The 25,475-nt window shown below is 50.3% G+C and overlaps 1 protein-coding gene across 4 annotated transcripts in view; it reads right to left on the bottom strand.

The window, feature by feature from the left end:
- Jarid2 (jumonji and AT-rich interaction domain containing 2) overlaps positions 1–25,475 on the bottom strand; it is a 229,633-nt gene that overhangs the window by 26,428 nt on the left and 177,730 nt on the right. For all 4 annotated transcript variants that reach the window (XM_046453524.2, XM_046453526.2, XM_046453525.2 and 1 more), the window contains 2 exons: positions 18,941–19,117; positions 3,683–3,918 (listed from right to left, as the gene is read on the bottom strand). In XM_046453524.2, the coding sequence (XP_046309480.1) occupies positions 3,683–3,918; positions 18,941–19,117 (413 nt within the window). The remainder of the gene's footprint in view (positions 1–3,682; positions 3,919–18,940; positions 19,118–25,475) is intronic.

Below are 25,475 nucleotides of genomic sequence, written 5' to 3'. Positions count from 1 at the left end.
GACAGAAGATGGGAAACGACTGTGATGTTTCTGATGAACCAAAAGAACCTTCCTCCTGGGTTCAGTCAGGGACACTGTGGTCAAGCTCTGGATCACCACTAGAGGGAGCCCACGAGCCAGAGGTCTCTGCCATCCTTCCTTCAGGAGGACAGGCGCTGCCTGGAGCTCTAGATAAGGGACAGCTGCAGGGTGAAGCAGTCCACTTGGACCCCAAGGCCCAAAACCAGAGGTTCCATCCTCAACAGAACTACGGTGCCCAGGCAGAGCAGTAAGAGGGGGAGAAAAGACTGTTGTAGTAGGGACCCACAGCAGCCAGGCCACCAAGGGAAAGCCCAGGGTAGAGGACAGGGGCCTGGATGTCCTCACAACTCGGGGAACTTAACCAAATAAGAAATACACCTGCCAGAAACGTGCACTGCAAACTGCAGGCACAACCATGAGAAGGGGACGAAGACCTGGAACATGTTTTTATAACCAAGGCAACTTTCTAATTCCCTGCGTGTTCAAATAGTATTTTCCAGAACTTATTCCCAATCCTATTTTCCTGAATTCATCTTCCAAAAGTTCTGGCCCAGACTCAGACAAAGCCAGGTCTTTTCTGCAACCCCTTCACATTGCCACATGAAACGCCTCCTGGTGACTCAGCAGGAGTTATCTTCCGGCCTGCTGCCTCTGTGAGCCCAGCTTCCTTCTCTGTGTTACAGCCACAGGCGTCCATGTCCCCGCTCAGAGCACACGGCTTCCACTTGCGCAAACACCTTCCCACGACCGTCTTGGCACTAGGATGTCAGAACTTGCTCTGAGGAGGCGCTCTCAGGTGTGTCCATCCTCAACCGGTAGCTTCTGCCACTACCTCTACGCTGAAGCATTATTTCAGGAAAACAAAAGGTGTTAGCCAGCCAGCCACACACACAGCTGGCTAAGGGCTGGGATTGTGGCTCGGCTGGCAGAGCGCTTGCCTGGCAAACGTGAGGCCCTGGGTATCTATCCTAGGCACCACGTAAAAATAAAGGCACTCTGTCCATCTACTAGAAAAAAATATTTTAAAAAAACCAAAAAGGTATCCCTAGACGGGTGTGGTGGTGCACACCTGTAATCCCAGCAACTCAGGAGGATGAGGCAGGAGGATCACAACTTTCAAGATCAGCCTCAGCAACTTTGAGAGACCCTAAGCAATTTACTGAGACCCCATCTCAAAATGGGCTGGGGATGTAGCTCAGTGGTTAAACGCCCCTGGGTTAAATCCCTAGTACCAAAATAATAAAAACAAAATATCCCATCATCCGACCTACATAAATTCCGAAAATCAAATTTACCTTTTTCCTGTAGGCTGACATTTTTTAAAAAGATCTAAAATTAAAGATGAGAGATGGAAGTTCAGTGCCAATGAAGCAGGCGACAAAGGCCATCCTGGGTGTGATGGTACTCGCTGCTCGCCTCTGGTTACAAAGAGAAACCCAGAACTACAGGGCGAGTGCTCAGAGCTGAAGATGCTCCCGAGACAGCTGAGAGGACAGACGGAATCCAGGCTACCAACCACACACAGGGCCAGAGGAGGAAGGGGACATGCCTGTGCACAGCAGGGAGATCACACTCTGGGAACCAATGGTCGCCAATGCATCCCTTGCCAAGGCCCCCAGTCCCCCACTCCTGCCTCATGAACAGGACTCTGGGCAGGGAGGGAAAAGACCGATGCTCCACTGGACACAACGCCCTGGCTTACTGTGGCCCACTATGCGCTCTACTCGGGAAGAATGTCTGATGCTGTTGCCTCCCAAAAGGCAGTCAGGCGCAGTGGCCCAATGCCTGTAATCCCAGTGCCTCGGGAGACCAAAACAGGAGGATCAGCCTTGACAACTCAGCAACACCCTGTCTCAAAACAACAAGGGCTACAGCTGTGGCTTTGTGGTAGGGTGTCCCTAGGCTCCATTCCCAGTACCCCCGAAAAGGGGGAGGAAAAACAAAAATCCCAGTGGCACAGACAGAAGATGCTGCAAACCTACCCCATCTGGGGTTCTAGGGAACAGGACACACCGAGCTTCAGTGGTGTATCACCATCTCTTTTGGTCGCCTTTAATTCTGCTCTCTTCACAAGCAAAGAATCATCTGGAAGCGAGTTATACCCAGTTCCTGTCAGGCCACATGGTGAAGGTGGGGTGAAGGGGATCCAGAAATCAGGTGGGGTGCTCCCCTGCAACTCGCACTTCAGAGAACTGAACACATGGATTTGGGAGGCCAACTCTACCATGACTCTTGGCTGCTGTCCCTAGGAAAATAGCGAGGTTTATGTTCTGAAAATCACAGCTACTACTATTGGATGATACTATAAAATCATGTAACTTTTTAAAATTATTTGTACCAGGGATTGATCTCGGGGATGCTCTGCCACATTCCCAGCCCTTTGTATTTTTTATTTTGTGACAGATGCCTAGGGCCTTGCTAAGTTGCCGAGCCTGGCCTAGCTAGAACTTCCAATCCTCCCATCCCAGCCTCCCAACCCACTGGGATTACAGGAGTGTGCCACCCTGCCTGGCCTCACTTGCTTAATCTTAAATAGCATTTCAAAATATTATGGAGCGGGTACCTATAGAGTATTGGGAACATAAAGGACAATTCTTACTCCTAAGAAATGGTGCTGCGTGCATGAATATAGACACCTACCTGCTTACGTATGAACGCACTCACACATTCCTATTCAGACAGAAATAATAACCAAGATTTGGGAGAAGAATACTCCAAAGAATTCTACTGGTTTCCAACCATAGTGACCATCCATCTCTTTTAGTCACTCTAGAATAGTCCCATTCTAGAAGTCTCTTCTGTCCCTTCCCCAACCTTGTTCAGACTCAATCTTTTGGATTACAGGGTCTAGTTTATTCCAGGGAAAACTAACTCTGCTAGAATCCCCAGCAAGGGCACCTCATCAAGGAGCCAAGCTTTGTGGCCTTTAACCCACACTGCAGACTGCAACACCAGGGGTCATAGAATGCCACCGTGCCTCAGGGAAATGGCTTTATGCCCCTCCTAGCCATCTCCCAGGGCCCTCAGAAATCACTGTCCCGGGAAACGAACATTTTCCTAACATTAAACAGCGGCTCCTGCCTGGGCAGCTCAGGGCCGGCATCTACGGCGACTCTGCAGTGACGGCACATTGGGGTTCTGAGCCTTGGGCAGCTGTACTCCACCGCCCAGCCACACAGACCAGAGAAGGACTCAATGCCTTGGGTTCAGCAGAAGCCACATGGCCACAGCCCAGCCCACGCAGGCCCCACAGACCCCTCACGGCTTTTGCTCAGGGAACTCCTGCGAGATGTTAGCTTGTCCTGTCAAACGGCAGAAAAGCAAACAAACCTTCCCCCAAGACCACCCCCGGCCTGCTTCAAAGCCCAAGCCACTACTCTCAGCCCAACGGCAGCACATTCCTGGCTCCAGAGTCGCTCACTCACTGGGCATCTAGGGCGGGGAGGAAGATGGAAAATGGAGCTCATTTCCAGCTCCCGGACTCAGAAATCCCAGGCCCCATCACAGGGGCTCCCAGGCAGAGTATGACTCCAGGGTAAAGGGGCGCTCTGTGCACCGTGCCCTCCCGGGGGCCTCTGGCGGACGGTTTGCTTTTTACCTGGAGAGTGACATGGGGAGCTGGGTTCCAGCACACGCGCGGGCACCCTGGGCAGGGTGTTACCTGCTTCCGAAGGTCCTGAGCCGGCCGATGTGGAGGGGGGGGGTGGCTGGCAGCGAGCCCCTTGGCCGAGGAAGCTGAGGCGGGGGCAGCCGCAGGCGGCGCAGGAGCCGGCTCCCTTCGGCCATGGCTGTCCGCCCTGGAGTCGCTGTGCTTCTCCTTCCCGGGAGTGGCCTCCTTGCTTTTGTGTTTCTGAACAGGTTCCTTCTCCCGCGTCGACCTGCTGGAACCATTGAAAACTGGAAGAGGAAGGAAGAAGATGGCGGTCAGCACCTGGAGCAGAGGGCCACCACCCACCAGCTCTCTTCCCCAAACGTCCGGTGTCCAGACCTCCTCAAGAGGACATGCGTGACACAAGACCCCTCAGTAAGACAGGAAACTAAAGAAAAACTCCAGATCGCGTCCAGGGATTACTGGCTCTGGCTGGAAGGATGGGGAAACCCAGTCCTAAGACGACCCTGCCAAAACCGCAGCGCCCCTCAGCAGTCACACCTTTAAGGGACAGAAGCTAAACTGGAGAAAACAGCACACCTGTCCCTCGACCACAGTGGGGCTAGGTCATGATAAGATGGACACACACCCCTAGATGACCTACGACACCCCAGCTTAGCAGGCTGTTGGCCTCAGGGACACAGGGCTGAGCGTGACCTGCGTCTCCTGAGACGATCAAACCTCATGCTGCCACCCAGGGGAAAGAACCAGATTCGAATTCAATGAACAGTTTCTACTGAGCACATACTCCTCCCGTAACTTCGTAAAATGGAGGCAGCAGAGCCAAACCTTAAAGTCGGGACCTTCCAAGAACATGACTGCCCTGACTGTCAACTTATACGACACCCGGAATAAAAAAAAAACCATTTTCAGGTTTAAACTCACATACCCTGCAGCCACACCACACCGGAACCCCGGAACCCCGGAACCCCGCCCAGGTGGCGGGGGCTGAGCCAGGCCCACAAGTTGCTCAGCCCTCACCCGAATCAGGCGAGGCCTTGCATCCGAGAACACCGAGCAGCAGGACAGCACAGAGGGACAAGGCCAGTTCCCTGCCAGGCCCTGCTCCCAGTCCGGCCTCCCCAGGCAGCTTCCTGCGTGCCGCGGATACTGCCCCGGGGAGAGGACCATGATATGATGTCGGGAGCAGGTTTTTCTTTCCATCTCCTGCTGGGACTGGCAAATCCAAAGAGTCCCAGGTGCAGCCCTTCCCCGCAGGCTTCTCTGGAACCACTGCTGGCCCTCCTCTCCAGGCAGCCTGGCCAGGGCCCCTCTCCTTCCGGCGCGGCAAGCTCTTCAGCTGTCCCTGAAATCTGTCAAGGGCGCCTTAAAGGGTCAGGTGTCCACTGGCCCGTCTAGCAGCCAAGTGAATGAAGGCCTCCCCCTCCATCCAGGGCCCGTGGGGCTTCAGGGAGAATGTGCTACCTGAGCGGCAGGAGGCACAGAAAGACGCCTTGAGGGAAGAGCTGCTGCTTCTAGCGGCCCACAGACACCGCGGGCCCTCTCCCCTTTAAGGGTCACTTCTCACACCACCATCTACACCCCGTCTCCTCCAACGCTTGCTCTTACACCAGTCTGAAAACAGTCTTTAAATTGTGTTTCTGCCTTAAAGGGTGCAAATATTTTCTTCATTGGTCCTTTGCTTCTTTCCTGGGATACTAAATCTGCTTAAAATTTTTTTTAAATACTTTTAAGGTTCACATATTATGGTAAACTCAATAATTATTAAAGATTTCCCAAAATGCAATGCAATTGCTCAAACAAAATAGTTTCTTTTGTGTAATAATGAAAGTGGCAGACAGACCCCAGGACAGCAGACTGACCCCAGGAAGACACTCCAGGCAACCTGTTTCTTTTTCACCCCAAGGGTATTGCTAACCAATCTGCTGAAGTTCTTTGCTTTTATGCTTAAAGTCCATAGATTAACTGAAGTCCCAGATTAACTAAAAAATAATCTACAAGAATTTTATACATTTGGAGCATATGACATGATGTTTTAGGGGATGTGTACGCGTACATCTAAAAAATGAACTAATTAAATCAAACTCATCTAATACCTCGCACGCTTATTTTGTGACAGACCAAATCTGCCTAAGCAACTCTAGGGTACCTGAATTAACTACAGTCACCAACAGATCTCCCGAAAGCAATCCTGTCGAAGTTTGACCAACATCTCTCCATCCCCAGCCCTTTAGCCAAGAGGCAAAATATCTAAATTTTCCTTCTGATTATTTTCTGACTCAGTTGCTTGACTCTTGGCACTATTCTGGGTGTGGTCTGCAACACAGACCTACAGTTTCCATATCTACACTGGTTGTGAATCTTGATCCAATTTTTAACCAGTGATTAAAAATTCAGAACAGGCTTTCAGCACCACCAGAGTCAAGACCAGGCTCAGCCACACGTGGGCACGCTCCTCTGGTGTACGGGGTGCCCTGGACAGCCTGCCACAGAAAGTGGAGCACTGCGCACAGCTGCACTCCTTCTCCAAGTAAGTCACAGCCGTTGTCAGAAACCATCAATCATGCCCAAGCTGGCAGCATCTGTGCCTGCTCAAGACAAATTAAAAGCAACATCCGTACGAATTCATACTTCAGTGTGATTAAAAATCAAACAAGAACACGGACCCAGGCCATTCCGGACTGCTCACAGATTTCCTAAAGCAGTGATGCCGATCCTTTGAGAATAGCACAGAACAGAAAGTAGTTTTTATCTTAAATATTCTGAACATCTGTTTTTTTCATTCCCACTAGAGATATACATTGTTTCACGTTGCTATTAATTGCTAGTTCCAAAGCTATCCCACCCCCAAGGTTTAAAAAAACATATTCTGTGGTCTGAACACCCTCCAAACAATTGGCAAGGTTACCAGGTAGTCAAGTTACTGATGCTCAGTTTTCTCATCTGTGGAATGCGGAAACCACATAGCACATGCCTGGGATTCAGCAGGTACGCAACACTTGGGAGACCCTGGGGGTTAAAAGGGGTCCCCGCAGGTTACTGCACTATCACATTATGATTAGCTCTTTTTTCTCCTACCCCTCCCCCATTTAGATACAGTATGGCCTGAGCAAGATCCATCACATCCTCCCGCTGATAGGGTCACCAAGCTTGCCACACAGACCATATGCCGCATGTCCCCAACTCAAGCTGCCAGGCCCTCAATGGGATCTGGAAAAGGCCCAGCAGAGCCACCACTTGGCCCCAGCTGCAAGACCATGCCCATTCCCTGCTGTTGTAGTGAACTTTTTGCTGCTGTGACTAAAAGGACACAACTAGCACAACTGTAGAGGAGGACGAGATTATTTGGGGGCTCCCGGTTTCAGGGCCTTAGTCCACAGACAGGGACTAAGACCCACGAGGGAAACTAAGACCTTAGGTACTGATATCTCCACTCCTCAGGGCTCAAAGTGAGGCTGAACATCATGGTGGAGGAGTGTGGCAGAGGGAAGCAGCTCACACCAGGATCAGAAACAGTGTGTGTGTCTCTCCACTCTCCAGATACAAAACATGTGCCCCAAAGGCACTCTCCCAATGACCCATCCCCTCCGGCCACACCCGTCCTGCCTTTAGTTTCCACTCAACTAACCCCTAATTCACTGATAGAGCTAAGGCTCTCACAACCCAAACTCTCTTCTGAACCTCCTTGCATCATCTCACACCCGAGCTTTTGGAAGCCACCTTACATCCAAACCATAAAACTGCCCAAGGAAAAACAAACCACAAACACCCAACACACACCACCATCATGATCAGGAGCATGTGGTCAGATCAAGAGCTCTCAAGTAGGGTTGCAGATACCTGGGGGTGTTAAAGACTGTCAGGAGACCCACCAGGGAAACTAAGACCTTAGGCTGACACCCGCACTGATGATGCAGAACAAAAGGGAGGTGAGCCAAGCCGAAATGCAAAAGAAAACCACAAGGAGGCCTGGGGATGGGGCTCGGTGGTAGGGCGCTTGCCTAGAATGTGTGAGGCACTGGGTTGGATTCTCAGCACCGCATGTAAGTAAGCAAAATAAAGATCCCTTGACAACTAAAAACATTTAGAAAAAAATTAAAATGAAAAAAAAAAAATCACAAGGAGCTCACACCACTAGGATGGGTTAATTATGAAAGAACGGTCATTCCAGGTTTTTGAGAAGACGTGGGGGAACGGCAACCTTCCTGCACTGCTGCTCCCTGCTAATTTTCCCCCAAAGGCCATTTGTGTTAGCATATCATGGGATTGTGTCATTTTCAAATGAATATTTTAAAATGTCTTCAGTTTCAGTTTTAATATGCTAATTTTTTTTTTAAAATCATTTTTAAGATTGCAAAGGGGTCCTGAGACCAAATGCCTAAAGCCACCATGCTAGACCTGGATTCCCACTTTCCGGCCTCTTACTTCATCTGGGGCTCAGATTCTGTGGCAAAGGTCACTTGCTAACTACTGGACATCGGTCTAGTTACCTGCACAAACCTTGGTGACCAACATGTAAATTGGAGATGACAGCTGTATCCCTCTCTCTCAGATCTCAAGAAAACCATAAGGAGGCACAGGCCTGGGCCTGGGGGTGCCGGCAGTTTGCTCCCCGCATTACTCCTGAGTGTCAGGAGCCGCACGCTCCCTCCCAAGCAGATCATGGAGGGCAGCCAATTCTGAACTGTGGTCTTGCAGCAGGGGCTCCATCAGCACTATCTGCGCCTGAAGAGAGACTCAGGACCCTCTGTCCACTGCAATGCCTGGGAGGACTCTCCACCCCCACCAGGCTCCTCCCCAGGAGGCTCTGAGGAGCTGGGTCCTGCTAGGGGAGCTAAGGAAGCCCACATGCTGCTCTGGGACTGCATGGGTGGGTGCTGCTGAAGAGTATTTTGATAAGAGCCTGGAAAGAGGCAGGGAAGATTTTTAAATATGCAAAACTTAAAAGCCAAGTCAAACAAACTTTGATTTGCAAACAAAGAGATGGTTTTCAAATGAATTCCCTTTCTGTAACCATCTTGCGATTTTATAGCAGCAATCTACCCCAATAGCAAACACAGCCAAAAAGTCAAATCATGTGTTAAATGGGAAGGAAGCGGGGGAGGGAGGAGCGGGCACAGGCGATAGAGCCCAAGACAAGGTATATTTTGTACTCAACAGCTCATTAATTTTAAGTGTCGTGGGAACCTGCCAGTTTTGCCCCTCCAAGTAATTATCTTTTGTCTTAATTTGTAAGATTTTCAAGAAAGGGAGAGAAGGGGTAGAGGACTCCCACCCTCAAAAAAGAAAATCACTCTCACAGGGGAGACTAAAGCCTGTGAACAGGAGACAGAAAGACTTCAATGTACAGAAGTTCTCCACACACTGTCCCCAATTAACAGGAATAATTGGACTAGCTTCGGCATTCATCACAGCGAGCCACATTAGGAACGGTATTGTACTCAGATACAAACAGCTTTACGTTAATGAACGGGGACAGATATATTGATTTGTATACACATACTCTGAAAAGTTAAATGGCCTATAGACAAGTGTTTTCACACCATAGCAAGCAAAATCTTTAAACCTAAAGCTGGTATTGTGATTGAGGGTCTCTTCGTCCCTGAGAACATAAGATTTGCTCCCAATGAGGAATGGCAAAAGAAGTCACTTCAGAAGCATCTTTGCACGCCTTTGAAAGGTGGGCAGCCACACTTGCTGCTGGTCCTCGGCCAGGCTGGCATGGAGCTCTGCTCAGGCACCGGGACCTGGAAAGGCTGCCCAGGTGAGGCCCCCAGGCCACCTCTGGAAAGGGTCTCTGAAGCCCTGCTCGGCTAGAGACCTCGACATCTGGCTCCCCAACATATCTGCCTGCAGTCCTCCCAGGGACAAACCAGCTGCCTCTCACCCCCACAACCGGGGAAGCACTTCACATCAAATTGGGTCCGGCAAGTGAAAGGAGTTATCATGATTCTTTTAAAAGCTTTTGCTGTGGGGCTTGGGTTGTGGGGCTGGGGTAGCGTGCTCATGTAGCATGCATGAGGCACTGGGTTCGAACCTCAGAAACACATAAGTGTAAAATAAAGATATTGTGTCCACCTAAAACTAAGTAAATATTTAAAAAAAATAAAAATAAAAGCTCTTGATGTGATCGCAAAGACCCACATGGGGTGGGGTTCCTTTCAGGAAGAGCCCACAAAGCGGGCAAACCAATTCTGTGGTCCCAGAGCTCCTCCCACACCTCTGTCCTGCAGATTACCTCTAATAATGCAAGGCTTGAGGCCAGCAGGGGAGGCAGTCCCCTGACCAAAGCTGGGTGTCCTGGGAACACCCCTGTCCGGCCCGAGCAGCCACGATTCCAAGGTCCCCTTCCCCAAAGGGGCAACAGGGAGCTGGGGAAGCACATGTTGGAGGGGGAACAAAGGACAAGAAGGAAAGACTCCAAGACGGGACTGAAGAAACTCCCCAGGGAAGAGACATTCTCCTGGTGCCGACTCCTGGGCCAGAAGAGGCAGGTGGGCAGTGCAGAAAGGAGCCACAGCACAGCTGACACCTGCCAGGTGTGTCATAGAGGAAATGTCAGCCATCACAGGGTCCCCCCTCCGGCAAGACAGGCTCCATCCCCTGGCTGGCATGGTGGCCTGTTACTCTACGGAAACCGCACTTGGTCCCTGGAGCCTGTTCAACTTGACGTCACTATTGTCTGAAAACAATGGAACGTCTGCCAACCTGAGCCAGCAGTCGAGAAGGATCCGGCTGCAGCACCCACGTGCAAAAGCAGGAAGAGCTCCACTACCGTCCCAGCTAGGAAACAGCTCACTCACAGGGAGCCAGCGTCAAGTGGAATCCACCAGACTGGACCCACGGCAGCCTCCAAGCACCGGACGCCAGCACCCTCGTCAAACCAGCACCCTCCCCAACGTGGTTTGCAGCGTGTGACTACAAAGCTCTGGAATTTTTGCCTAATTAAACCTCTTTAAAAAGTGCAATCCTTCAAGCCAACTGCATTTTCTTCCTTTTCTAAAGAATTGCTTTTCTGTTAAGTCACAGGATTTTCTTTCAATCTAGTTGCCACTATCTCAAAATCTGAAAATATGACAATTACATGCAATGATCTGCCATTAAACATGTTTCCTAAATATTTGCATGATATCTTACCATGCCAAATTGTAAAAAGCTGTTAACACTTTCACAAGTGTATCAAGGTCAGGGTGAGCAAAATGTCATATCAGGGCCAATGAGATTTGTCATTAAAAAATTGTTCCTAGCCTTCCTGGCTCCCAAAGAGGCCCCGGAATGAAATGACAGGCTGCTGAGCCCCAGCCTAGCCAGCTGGTTCTAAGGTGTTTTCACTCTCTAAAGTGCCCTCCCCAGGGGTAGAGCCACAGAACAACATCTGGGCAAGAGTACAGGGCTTTATTCTCACTAGACAGCCCCCAATCATGAAGGGCATGGTGGGAAATCTTGAACAAATGAATCAAGTGTTTCTGCAGACTGGGATTTTATAAAACCTTATATTCAAAAGGTAACGAGTACTAAAAGGTCAACCAGAACGCTTTGCGTTTGAGTCAGGAATCCCAGCACACTGGGAGGGACTAAACCAAAATGCACCCACTACCAGTGGGAGTTACGAGAGAGCTGGCAATCTGCAGAGTAAAAATACTAGCCGAGAAAAAACTACAAGATAATAGTTAACATGCAGAAATGAGAAATGCAGACAAGGCAGAGGGAATACAGTCCTCTTGGCACACACGGACAGCTGCATGAGGAAGCACCCTTAATCTCCATGCACCTCCACCCAGGAAACAAGCGACTTTCAAAAATGCCATCCACACATTCTATGGACGCTGGGAACAGCAGAACTTCCCGAGTAATTTGAGATTCTCCTTAAGTCAGGTGGATTAAATCCAGCTGAGATCGTTAATCCTGGTGAACAGTATGAGACAGAAAGACATCCCGGCCAGTCAGTCGCATCCCCCTCAACTTCAGATTCTCGAATTCATCCCGTTCCATTAGGTGTGGACTGCAGGGCACATCAGTTCCTAGAAGGGCCCAGTACAGGACAGCAGCTGCCTTCCACGAACCTGGGCACAAGCCAGGTGGCAGGCGCTTGCTGCCATCACCTCCTTTAGCCTCAGGGGGACCCCCCAAAGCCAAAACTCACGATCCAGGCAACTCACCCACTTGAAGTGTACAATTCAGCAGATGCCAGCATTTTCCCAGGGTGATGGAACCAACACAACGGGAAATCTAAAATGTTTTTTGTTTTTTTTAAACACAAAAAGTAGTCTCATTCCTTATGGTGGGGAACTCCCAACCCCATCTTCCCACAATCCTCGTGAGCTTTATTTATTTATTGGCCTTTATTAAAACGTTATAGTTATACATAGAAGTTGGGGGGGGGGTGTCACATATGCGTGAACTTGATTTACTACATTTCAGCCCCTGTCCCCCCTTCCCACCCTCTATTCTCCTTCCTCTTTTTTTGGGGGGGGGAAGGGGGGGTGTATGGTGCTGGGGATTGAACCCAGGGCTTTGTGCGCATGAGGCAAGCACTCTACCAACTGAGCTATACCACCAGCCCCCTTTTGCTCATTTAAAAACAATTTTTTTAGTTGTAACTAGACAAAATACCTTTGTCTTATTTTCGTGTGGTGCCGAGGATGAAACCCTGTGCCTCACAAGTGCTCTACCACTGAGCTACAGCCCCCGCCCCTTGCTCATTTATTTCTGACTGGTGTATTTAATGTGCACATGAGATTGTTAAATTGCATGTTTCCTCCCCTTTGCCATCTTGTCCTCGCACACCCCCCCACTCGTCTTCCTGTAATACTGCCCCCCTGCCGCCATCTTTTCCTGTTTTTCCATCTAGCATCCACACCGAGCCAGGTGTCGAAAGCATTTCATCTAAGGAGAAAGTAAGGCATCAGATACTAGATACCTGGCTTCATGGCACCTGAAGAGAAGGAGGTTCTGGGCCCAGGTGTATCACCTGGCCAGTTGCCACAAAAGTAGGTATGAAGGTGGGCGATGCCAGCTGGACCTCTGGGGCCCTGGCCAGCTGTGCTGAGTATACAGGTACAGCCCGAGGTGCTACCTGGAACAGCTGGGTCTACACTACTGAAGTGAGAGGACACTGGGCCTGCAAGCTGCCTTGAGAGGAACTACTGGAGACTAACAGCACTAACAGGCACAGCTGGCTACATCACAACCAAGAGCCGACGGCCTTCCTCACGGGCCAGGCGCTGGAGACTCTCAGCAAGTCCAAGGCTGTTCCAGGGTTGCAGGGCTTTTGAATCACGGGTGTTCACGCCAGTGGCCGACACCGCACTCGCAGCCAGCCCCAGCTCTTCCAAGGAAGTCATAATTTTGTTTTTACCAAGAGCGATGCAGAAGGTGCTCCGGAAATCTTTTCTTAAAAGAGAACCCACAGAGAAAGGTTGCCAAGATCTCAGCCACAGTGGCTCGATTTCTGAACAGTGGAGGGGGACGGTGGGGAGCTCACGTTTCATAACCTGACTATACATGCCCTACCACTCTTCAAAGATAAGCTCCCACCCCACATTCCAAATTTTTGGAATAGTCGCCTGCCTCAACAGAAAAAACAGAGCCATCAGAGGTTACAAAGAGGAGCGAGGACATCCCATGGGAACGTCAATTAAGAAAAAGCACTGGTCAGTGAGTGCACCTGTAAATGAACCCCACCGAGGCAAGCCTCTGGCCCGACTGCACCCTCGCAGGGCTGGCACACCAGGGGAGTGCACAAGGAGAGGCATTTGGGCCTCACATGCACGCCCCTGTGTGATTCCAAAAGCAATTAAATCATTCCATCTGGGAGTCCAGTGATATGGTTGTTTAAGGTCTTTGGAGAAATCTCCTCTCCAGAAAGAGATGTGCACAGGGGGGAGCGTAGGGTAAGAAGCACAATAGAGGCTGTATTCAGCAGTGAACTCCACCAAGTTCTCCTCTGCAAAGGATGACAAAAGGCTCGTCCCAATGCCATGGAGAAAACGCCAAGCCAAATGCATTCCCAACTCTATTAATTCCTCTCATCTGCTGCACTTACCCCACTGGGAAAAACAGCAACTAGAACACATTTTTAAAATTTTGGCATGTCAAACATCAACTTGTATTATAAATACAAACAAAGCAGTGTCTTGGTTGTGTCGTTTTATTTCCAGAGTCACCACCTGAGGGCTCTCCGGTGGGGTCATCTGAGGTGCTATACATGCGAGATTACTTGGAGAACAAGGACGAGCTATCAAAGTGGAAGTCGCTGCAGGCACTGTTATTGTAACCCCTGAGTTTCAACCCAAGGTTAAAAGCCCTGGTGGCGCTGTCCAAGTCATTTCAGATTATGTGTTTTAACAGACAAATCCATTTCCATTAGGATGCTCAGTGGCTTGTAAATGACAACAGGAGGGAGTTGTGCAATGTTTGCAAAACTAAGCTCCCAGGGACTAGGCTCTTGCTGGAGACTCCTGGGTCCACGCTCCTGTTCCAGGAAGAGTGCCGCCATACAGGCCCAGCAAGGCAGCAAGGGATGCCATCAGGAGGGCGAGCTCCTGCCACCCTCAAGAGGCCAGCTGACCTGGATCCACACCCAAGCCACCCATCTGCACAGTTTAAACCAAAACAAAATAAAGCAGGACGGCACTGACTGCTGGGGTGCTAAGAGCCACAGCCAAGTAATATGACGCATGGCATTTTTGGTTGAAAGGTGACGCCAGCCAGCAAGCCATTGAGATGATATGATTATGTTAAGATCTGCATTCTTATGGATATTGGACTCCTGCTGTCCACCTCCGCCTGCTACAGGACTCCTGGAGAGTTCCCATTGGTTGGGGAATTGCGGGAGGAGGGACTTCCTGTTGGAGTCCTGGGAGAACGCCGCCTGTGTGTTGGTCGGCAATCTTACTGGGAGCATACGGGTCACTGGCGGCAGTTTCAAAAATAAAGTTTGTTCCTGCTTGAGTGGCTCGTGATTTTGTGCCCAGCCAGACTGCGGCACTGGGGTTCTAGCTTCTCCAAAGTAACACAGCAGAAATGAAACTGCTTGCCTAGACGTGAGTCTGGTCAGAATAGGCCAAAGCCACCCAGCTGTCAGTAACTCACTGGACCCTCACACTTTGTCCTCCGGGGGTCCCTCAGCCAGGCCCAGACGTCGATGGATTTCCAACATCACACCATAAGAAAAGGAGCCGAGGGCCAATGTGGCCAGAGAAACCACGGAAGGGTCGGCCAGAGCAGCTGACCAACGCCTCCCTCCATCGAGGGCCGAAGGTTCTGAGAAGCTGCCTCAGGCCTCGCCAGGGCTGTCCTGACAGAAAGCCTGTCTTCTTCACTCAAGAAGCCATGGGGCGGGGGCCACCCTGCCCCCCCCCACTCTGAAAACTAAGGAACAGCGTGGGAGGGGAAGGGAAAGGTGCGCCAACCACACCCCTTCTTCTTCCATGTAGCCAGAGCCATTTTAATCGAGAGCATCTCCCCACCGAAGGCTCATCAAGAACATTCGAGGTGTTAAACAGAAGGCTCGGTCGGTCCTGTGGGGTCACTGGACGTGGTAGGACCTTTAAGGAAGGAGTAGGATGACTTAGAAGTTGCCGTAGGGGCACGCCCTGGGTGGGGTACTGAGACCCTGGACTCTCTTTTCTGCTTCCTGACTGCTGTGCGGTGGGCACCTTCCTCTGCCAGGCCTGCGTGCCACAGGCCCTGAAGCAGCAGAGCCAACCAGCCATAGAACCAGACCTACACGACTATGAGCCAGCTGTTCTTAAGTTGACTGTGCAGTGAGGCAAAGCTGAGGAGCACAGCCCTCGGGTGCATCCACCTGGCAGGGGCAGGCCCAAGTCCCAGGGTAAACCCAGGGCCCTGCATTCCTGTCAGGTCATCAAGCATCCATCCACCCAGCTGCGCTGACGGGCCAGCCTCACACCAGCAGTCTAGCCATCTTCAGTATTCCTGTGGAAACTATCTCAACTGGACCCTCTTCAGCAGTGTTTCATTTTGTTAACACATTTACATAAACTTCCCCTTTTATACCCGATGGGCACCGTAAAGAAACCCTACGGCTAGGAATTTCTAGGAATTGTGCTCAGAGCATACAAAGCAGGAGTATACAAAGAAGCTGCCGTGGAACTGCTGCCCACATAGGACCTATGGTTGCCAGGCAGGAGAGCAGAAGTCTGAGCGACCCCAGCTGGCCACTCACAGGATCCCTGAGTGGAGGACAAGAGTCAGGCTTTGCAGCTACTACGCAATATTTGATTGGAATGGCAACAGCACACCAATTTTCCTAGGGGTCTACCTAGGAAGACAAAATGCAGATGGGCATGTGGTGAAAACAGGACAGACACACTTCCATCTGAACAGCGTGCCACTGTCTGCAGAGAAGAGTGAATTAAAGGGACAGAACTTTAGTCAAGGACCTTCACCCAGATGAACAGGAGATCTTGGAGAACCAATCCCACACATCCAGCTGCCCTCAGTAATCACCTTACACTGGGATATCAAGTAATCAATAGACAGACAGACACTAACCCGCCCCACACTGCTGGACTCACAGGAGGCCTTATCCAGAGATGCAGCTAATTAATAGCTAAAATCAGGGCATCAAACCAAGCCCCTGGCCAATGATAGATGCTCAAGGAACTGCACACACAGAAAAGAGGCATCGGATACACGATTCCATTCTACTAAAATTCTAGTTCTCTAGGAACGGGAAGCAGCAACGCTGGACAGGAATACGTTCTGCAGCTGAATGGGCAACTTTCAAAGACCCCGGCTTCACAAGGCCGGGTGGCGGGCTCTAAAGGCAACACTTCCCTTTGCTACTGAGAGGCCTCTTTGGAATGCATCCTTACACTCGACCAGACCCTCTTGCTGGGGACGTGCTCCCATCCTGACAGGGAAGCGGGTGCAGAATTCACAGGGTGAGGCAGCTCAGCCTAGCAGGGCCCAAGAGCTCGGCGCTCTGCTGCAGTTCCAGAGCCGACCTCCACTCTGCAAGCCACTGCCTCCCTGGCTCACCTGGAGCTGGAGGAGCATGCCACACAGCCTGGGTGTGTCTGAGCTGCCACCAATCCACCTGCTCCTCCACTGGCTTCCAAGAAAGGGCCAGCCCATGGCTTGCTACTGTCCAGCTTCCAAGGACATTAAAGCCAGGGGACACAGGGTTAACCAGAGACCTCAGAGCTGTGCATCCTGGTCAGCGACCTGTGGAGCTGGCTTTGGGGCACTGTCTGCCAGATGTGGGAACGGCGACTGCCATCACAGCACAGGGTCCACCTCATCCAAGGACACACTGTCCAAGCGTTCGCAGCCCAGAGGGCAGGGGGAGGCATTCCAAAACCCCGACTCTTGACTGCACGCTGCCACCCTGGGTGACGACACAGCCATGAGACAGATGGGCCATTTCATAAAGCAGAGAAATGCTTGCAGCGACCACCAGACAATGACTGACCTGGGAAGGGATGTTGCCCTGGGAGCGGGCAGGCCCGCATGGGTGAGGGGCAGGGCTGTGGGAAACAGCACTGGAGCAGCAAGGCCTGGTTTCAGGAAGAAATCCATCAGAGGGCAGAGCACCTGGGCTGGACTTGCACCCCACTCCCCCTTCCTGAAGCTCCCCTTGGGTTCCCCTGGGGCGGGGTTCCATGACCAGGCTGGAGGTGAGCCAAAGGCAACTCTCTGAGGCTGCAGCCGAGCACTGGTTAGATAAGGTCAAAACAGAAGAGGCCTGGAGGGTGGCTCACCAAGGACCCCCTCCAACAAATGCTCCAGGCCGGGGTGCCAGCTGCCATGGGCTTCTTATGCTGTGAAACAAAACAGTGTTTTTTTTTATTGGTTGTTCAAAACATTACAAAGCTCTTGACATATCATATTTCCTACATTTGATTCAAGTGGGTTATGAACTCCCATTTTTACCCCGTATACAGATTGCAGAATCACATCGGTTACACATCCACGTTTTTACATATTGCCATACTAGTGACTGTTGTAGAGGATAGGAAAGATAGCAGAATACAACAGTATTGTTTTCCATGTAAAAATCTCAAAGCATTTTCAAAAATGAGCTTTGTGTGTGTGCACACAAACACAGACGCCCAGAGATGCAGACAGAGGGATACACTTCTGCTCGGCTCCAATGACAAAGGCAGTGGCCAGGACAGGCCGCTGTCCTCGCCCTGCACACACGCCCTGCACACACACCCTGCAACGTGCCCCTCCACCTGATCACCCTGAAGCTGCTGTTGAAAGAGAACCAAAGACCAGTGCACCTGAAAGACTGTCCGTCACATCATAGGTTGAACCTATGGGAAAATCGCCAGTGACCCAAGCTCAGATGAGCTGGGAAATTGGAAATGCAGCCCAACTGTAAGACACATGGGACGAACGTCACCATCGGCAGGACGACGAGCACACCTGCCCAACCGCAGAAGGGCGAAAGGCCCAGCGGGTCCAGGAGGCCATCGGATCCTGCACATGGCAAATACATTCCCACCATGTGACGATGAGACCATCCATTTGCAAACATTGTCCATTTTCAAAATCTTACTGTAAAATAAAGGTGTACGACAGTCCTGCCAGCAGCAGCCTCGCACACCTGGCCTTGACTGCACCTCTGCCAAGGGACAGCTGTGGCAGGCAGGTCTGATTCTCACTAAGCAGTGTCACCTAACATGCATTTCTCAGAATGAATCCCGTCACTAAAGGATGGGACTGTACTTAGCCTCCCAAGCCACCCACATTCAGTTCCTGGTACTGGCCAGGAAACTGCCCGCAATCACGACCTCCGTACCCTACCTCCTCAAGTCCTGTCCGGTTAGCAAATCCTCATCCCCAAGACCACCTCAGATTTCCAGAGCAGGAAGGCCACCAGCCCTCCCCCAGCTGGCCTGTGACCTGCAGCTGCCCATCTCTGGCAGCCAGACTCCTACTCCCGCCCTTTGTTTCCCTTTTCCCCAGCCCTCTAACCCTCGAGGGGAGATGGTTCTGTGTCATAAGGTGCGTCTTCTCCATTTCACAGAAGGGATTTCTACACTACAGCCACCTGCTGGAGTCACAGAAGCTCATCACCAAAGCTCTCACACGATCTTGTGACCATCCCCATGGAGACACGCGCCCTCTTGCCTGTGGCTCGGGCCTCCACAGCACAGGAAATCTACCCTCATATCTCCATCCATGCTCTCGCCCACCTGAGACTGCTCTGCTGTGTGAGTGACCTCTTTGCCCGTGAAGAGTTGGGTGCATAGTAAAGCACCCAGAGCTGGCTCTGCTGCCATGGGCTCGTCCAGCTCTCTCCTTCTCACCCCATCCTTGGGGAGGACCTACCATGCCCGTTGTGAACGTGCTTGTGGGTTTTTCCTTTCCTGGGGGTTGACTGGCATGAAGATGAAGCATTGTTGGTGGCTGTTTTGACGTCTTCTGTCTCGTCATCTTCCTCCTCGACGTCCTCCTCATCCTGAGAGCTTCCAAAATAAACCATACTGTTGGGCAGCGCGGGAGAACCTGGTGGGTAAGGAAAGACGAGATGTGTAAGATGTGAACACCAGCCTTGATGTTCACCCCTTCCAGAAGGAGACCCCAATGGAGGCACTTGCAGAGCTACGAACCCAACTCTTGCCAATGAACCTATTCATACAACCGCCACTTGAAATTTTCTAATATTCTCCAGAAAATTTAACTTCATCTATGACCTTTTAACAATTAAAAAAAAAACAAAAACTCTGCCAAGAAAGAGACTAATCTGCAATATGCATTTAACTTACTAGACTTTTAAAATGAAAGAAAAGACAATCAGAGAAGGAAGTAATAAAAACAGAATTTAACATTCATTCACTGCAGGGCAGGGGATGGAACCAGGGCCTTGCACATGCTAGGCAAGTGCTCCACCCCTCAGCCACACCACCAGTTCCTGACTTGTTTGCTTCTATAAACATCACTGCCTGGTATTCATGCTGAGGGAAAGAGAGATGCAGATTCTTCAAGACCCTAATGCACTTAGAAGCTACTCTGATATGATTAGGCTAATGGGATGTAAAATTATTAAAATAAATTCCTGCACAGTGCTAGAAAGTGCTGGATTTAAGAAGAAAACAAAACATTCTCCTCAAAGACACCGACACACTCTCCCTCCCTCTCTCGCATCTTAATGGCCCCACCTCCAATGCTATCATTTCTGTGCTTCGGGGGCACAGCACCAGAACAAGGTCCTTATCATACAAGTTCTTCCTCATCAGAAGGACACTTCAGAAGGAGGTCGCTTGGGTCACCGGTACACTCTGTAGGCTAGAGGCTGCTAAAATCCAAAGGTCGTCTTCTCTCCTCTCAGTTGTTCCTGGGATAGCTGCCCCCACGGACTGAGGCATGTAGGCTCAATCTCTCCTCTTGCCCAACACTCCTGTGCGTGAGCTAACACTCTGCAACATCAGATAAATACAAGTAGCCAGGTGCCCTCCTTCCCAAACTTCACATCTAATGGTTAAAACCACTCTGTCCACGTGGGGACAGCACGCTCTTTAACAAGGAGACAGGGACCTAGCATGGCAAACCTAAAACTCATACCCCAAAGATGCAGACTAACACCTGTGCCATCCTCCCTTCTGCTGCAGCTTCCCACCAACCACCAGGACACACATCCCCAGGCCGAGCACAGCCAGAAACATGACCCCTGCACCTGGCAGAACTGCAGCCCGTCCCCTGGGCTTCTCTGTGCTCCTCTCTCCCCTGCATCATTTCCATTCAGAATCGGATTCTCCAGAGAAGTTCCTAAACCTGACCTAGACTTGAGAGGAAACTTTTAATCAAACAAAAGTAAGGCAGTAAGTAAAGAGTTAAGAATTTACAGCTGGGCCTGTAAATCACAAGTCTATAATCCCAACTGAGGGGGCGGAGACAGAAGGATTGCAAGTTTGAGGCCAGCCTAGCAACTCAGCAAGAAACTTACTGAGACCTTGTCTCCAAATACAAAGGGCTGGAGGTGTGGTTCAGTGCCTCTGGTTCAATTCCTAGTATCTGCCCCCCACCAAAAAAATCTGAAGAAAATACCTAGCTACAGTTTCACCTGTACAAAGTATATATTCTCATCCTAAACAGTTTTATAATTAGTGCAAGACTAGCTAGGGAAAAGGAGACCCCACACTTCCTGGCTTCCTCTTGGGGGTTTCCTCTCAGGAATGGCCATTCCCAGGTGGGTACAGGGTCCCTCCACAGCCACATTTTTTTGTTATAGATCCACATCATTCCAGCACACCCACAAATACACATGCCAAATAAAATACTGCGTGTTCCGTGGCAACCCTAGACCACACATCCGACGTGGAAGCTCTGGCCACTTGTACACAAATTCCCCTCATCTGCTTCTACATTTCTTTTGAAGAGCAGCCTTCCTACCCAGCATCTGGCACCGTGAGAAGGACGGGGTGTCAGCACAGCAGGGCTGCGTGCTGGCCCTGTAGTAACATTTGCTGAGCCGGGCAGAGCCAGGTGATGTGCCGAGGAGAGCCTCCTCTCCCCCCAGCAGAAAAGGCAACTGAGGCTCTCAGGGAGGGATGTGAAAACAGGACACCAAGATCTGATTCAAAGAGAATCAGGTAGAAGTCCACACGAAGCACGTAAAAAAACACGCAAGGAATGAACTTCCCAACTCAAACCCTACAAAAGCAGCACACAGCAATTCACATTCCTTATATGCAAGATGCTCAGAGAACGGGGCGAACATCAAGTCTGTATCCCAAAGAACTAACACTGCTGTCCTAAAAGAGGCATGCATTAGTCAGCTTTTGATTACTGTGACAAAATACCTGACAGACTACTTACAAGAGAGGGGGTGTTATTTCCTGCACAGTTTTGGAAGTTCACAGTTCAAACCATATGTGCAGGCACAGGTTTTGGCAAGGAGCAAAGTCAAGAATGGGAAGTCAAGAATCAGAGTCCAATGGGACAGGATCGCTCCTTTTATAACAACTCTCTCCAAGAGCTACCAACAGGTCCACAGGGACTACTTAAATCCTTCCAGGGACAGGGTCCCCACCAAGACCTATGTACAGACCACCCACTTGGCCACAGCTGTAAAGTTCACCTCCTAACAATCCACAACCCTGGAGTCCAAGCCTCTCATCACAGGAGTCTTTGGGGGACACTTAACCCATAACCAAACCTTTCCTACACAGAGTAACTTCTTCAAAACCAGAGGAACACAGCCAATCTTATGAATGAATCTGTTTTTACATCTCCTTAGCAGGTAAGAGAATGTAGGACAGGAAGCAGAGGACCTTGGGGAGGAGCGGCACCCCCTCGGAACTTGCTCTCAAACCAAAGGCTTTTGAACAAAGCAATGTGATCATCCAGTCAGAGATGCCAAAGGACAGGATCTCCTCTACGCATGGGCACACCAGGGATAAAAGCGGATCACCTTCAACCTAACAGGTGATTCTGACTACTCAGATGAAAATGTTGGCCTGGACCTAGAGGTGCAAAACCCAGTCGGGCCACATATAGCCTCCTGAGAGAGGAGGAATGCGCTCCAGGAACAAACTGCTCACCACACAGGGAGGGCCTCTGCTCACGGCTGCCTCGCATGCACTCTTGGCTCCGACAAGTACCAAGGCAACACGGCCCCTCTGAGCTGGATAGGACCTGTTCGTCAAGTGTCCTTCTCCAAGATGCCACTGCCAATCCACTGCTGCCCATGTAACATAGGGATTCGAGAACGATGAGCACATGTCCCAGAAGGCACAGCCGTGCAGAACTAGGCTCGGCCTCCTCTGCACCTCACCAACCTTGTTAATGCCCCACAGGAACAAAAGACCGACTCCAACAGTCGCGCAGTGCTGGCCCCACACTGTGCCACCAGGCTGTGGTTGGAAATCCCTCTAGGAATCCCGCTGGCATGTCCGTTGCAAAGGGACAGAGGCCAACGAGCACTCCAGGTTATAAGAAGTCACAGCTCCAGCCAAAAGAAGTACAAGCCTCTCGCTTTGTCAGGGCAGAACCAGCAAGATCATCTCTTCTTACATGCCCAGCTTTGGGTCTGGAACACCTACCGAAATCACGGTCCCAATGCAGCCAGGTTCAGAGGTGGGGCTTGGGGCAGTGACTAAATCCCAGGAGTTCCGACACTGTCTGCAGATTAGCTCATCACATGAACTCATCAGTGATAGCTGAATGGACGACGGGGAGGTGGACCCAGCTGAGGAAGGCATGCCCACAGGGAGGATTCAGCTCCTGTCTCTGCGTCCTGGCCGTCTCCAGTGAGTGGCCTTCCTCTGCCATGCTCGGCCTTGGAGCTAGCCAAGTACAGACTGCATCGAGTCCTCTGAAACAATGAGCCAAAATGAACCTTTCTTCCTCAGCATCTCGGTCTCAGTGGCGAAAAGCTAACTTGCATGTTCCGCACCAAGATGAAAACGATCAAGGCGAGGGAAGAACAGCGACCACTGCAGCACAATCCCAGCAAACGGCTCAACCACCCCAGAAACACAGAAGGGAAAAGCATCTTCAAACCACTTACTACAGAAAACAGCGACTTCCTCCCCACCTAGGAGCAGGCTTGATTAACTCACAGCTGAGTGCAGAGGGGGACAGGGTACTAACACAACAGGAAGGAAAGGGTATTTCAAACCTTCGGGGCAGAGCCGCGGTCTGGCCACTAGGTACTGGGGGAAATCTTCCCACGCTCCGCAGTATGAAGGGGTGAGTGGGAGTCCTCCAGGAGCACAGTGCTGCAGGCTCGATGCAAAACTAAGTAACCTTTAATCTTTCTTTTACCACTTGCAGAGGCTGGCACATGGGCTTGGCTTCATAACTGGCAATTTTATTAAAGAAACTTCAGTCCTCCAACATCACATGAAAGGCTTGCTGTAGGAAGCACCTGGGGCAGTGAGACTGGACCTGCGGGACAACAGCCAACAGCAAGGAGAAGCAGGAGCCAGGGGTTCACAACCAGAAAACACCTTCAGAAAAGGGACCGTCATGGAAGGATCACCAACCCTCTGTGGCAAAACACCAGCAAGATTGGTGAAACAAGGGAGTCTCGAGAGGGGCCCAGGCACCCCCACATCCCTCTATTCTCAGGGCAGACTCTCCATGTTAAGACACAACCCCCTCCATGACATCAAGGTCATAAGACAGACTGACTTATCCCATGGAATCACATCAGCTCTCTCCTGTACAAGCTCTGCAGTTTTAAGAAGCAATCAATGGAAGGTGAATGTTTTAGCCGGTAAAAAGGGGGGGGGGGGGGGACACGACACAGGAGAGCGTATTTTATACTCAGTGATGACAGACACAGTTTCCTATTAAAATTACAAGCATATTTTCTCCCCCGATTATTCAAGTGCATTAGCAAATGTGAAAAAAAAATCTGAACTTGGATCAGATAAGAGAAATCAGGAGTACGGCACGCATCTGCTCTTTGCCAAAGCCGTATTTCATTACTTTTCAGAATTAGCTGGCAATGTCTCCACAATATTTACTGAAATGCAAACCAAATGTTTTCATCTGGACAAAAATCAAACTGTGGCATGTTACAACCACAACAGAAATTGTTTTAATCCAAAAGCTTGCTTTCTCTAATTTGGGCTTTGGTTTCTATAAAGTTGGATTCTTCTCCATGAATTATGTACACAGACAAACCCTCCTTCCCATTATCTTCCATCCCTCGACCAGCTCTTAATCTTAACAAGCCAAATATAGCTCAACTCTGTTTTGGAAAGACCCTAAAGGGATTCCCTTGTATACAGTCATTTAGCTGGAAAGTCAAATTCCAGTATTTGACCCAATTAACATGGGGACAGGCCCAGTGAGCTGCAGTTCCTCAACAGTCAACCTGAGGATCCATAAAGAGAATGAAAAGCAATCAGCCCCTATTTTAAGATTAAATTTAAAATGCAAAACTCAAGACAGAACTGGTAGGGAATGATGTGGGGGGCAAGAGGGAGAGTTACCCTGATTTTCTGAGCAGGAGGGGGGCTCCATCCTATCAGGGTAAGCGATACAAATCAGCGAGTGCAGCTACTTTAGTCCACTGATCCAAAGAGACCACATGTCCATTCACACACATATAGACACCATGGGGCAGCAACAGCATGCTGGATGGCCATCTTGCTGACCCTTCCAAATCAGCCTCTACAATTTCCAAGGGAAGAATTTACAAAAGGGTTTTCCAAGCATCGCCTGAATACACACATACTATCCTAAAATTATCTGTCTTGCCCAGATCCTCCATGTGCTCTTATTTTCTTAAGTGTTCACATTCAAGTCTTAAAAGATTTAGCTCCATTATATCAACAAAAGTCACAGCTATGACTTCTCCTGAAGATATTAAAAATGTTGTAAAACTAAAGTGTTCATTTCAAGTCACCCCAGACACCAAGAGCCAAATGTGCAGCAGGCTTTGGGGTAATAGTCCTCCACACTGAAGGCCACTCACAAAGGGAGCTCCTACTTCTTACTGAAGGAGGGGCTGCCTGTCAATCATGCTCATCCTGGAACTGGTCTTCCCTTTAATATGCAAATACAAGAAAAACAAAAAAGCCAACTATTGAAAAGCACCTTACAGAATCCACAACTCTTAAGATGAAGGCTTCACGCCAACAGTCACTTCTATGCCAGGAATATTCGGTTTTCTGCATGCAAAATGCAGGTGATATATGTCTTCAGACCAATCACGTGTCAGGACCCCAAAGGCTGCAAAGCAGCGGGCATGAAAGCCCCTGAGCAACTCCCACAGGAGTGGTGGCATCAGGCTGATCCTGAGACTCAGGTGTCAAACAGCTTGTGGCTGTGAGGCCTCACACTGCGTGGTGAGGGGAAAGGCAGCGTACCTCGTATCTCCTTTCCCAAATGAAAGTAAGCAGGCTGTGTG

Source organism: Marmota monax, unplaced genomic scaffold (genome assembly GCF_021218885.2).
Source record: "Marmota monax isolate L192 unplaced genomic scaffold, Marmota_monax_Labrador192_F-V1.1 WCK01_AAM20220418_F8-fsc00029, whole genome shotgun sequence".
NCBI classification, from domain to species: Eukaryota; Metazoa; Chordata; class Mammalia; order Rodentia; family Sciuridae; genus Marmota; species Marmota monax.
This window is presented reverse-complemented; position numbering and strand designations above follow the sequence as displayed.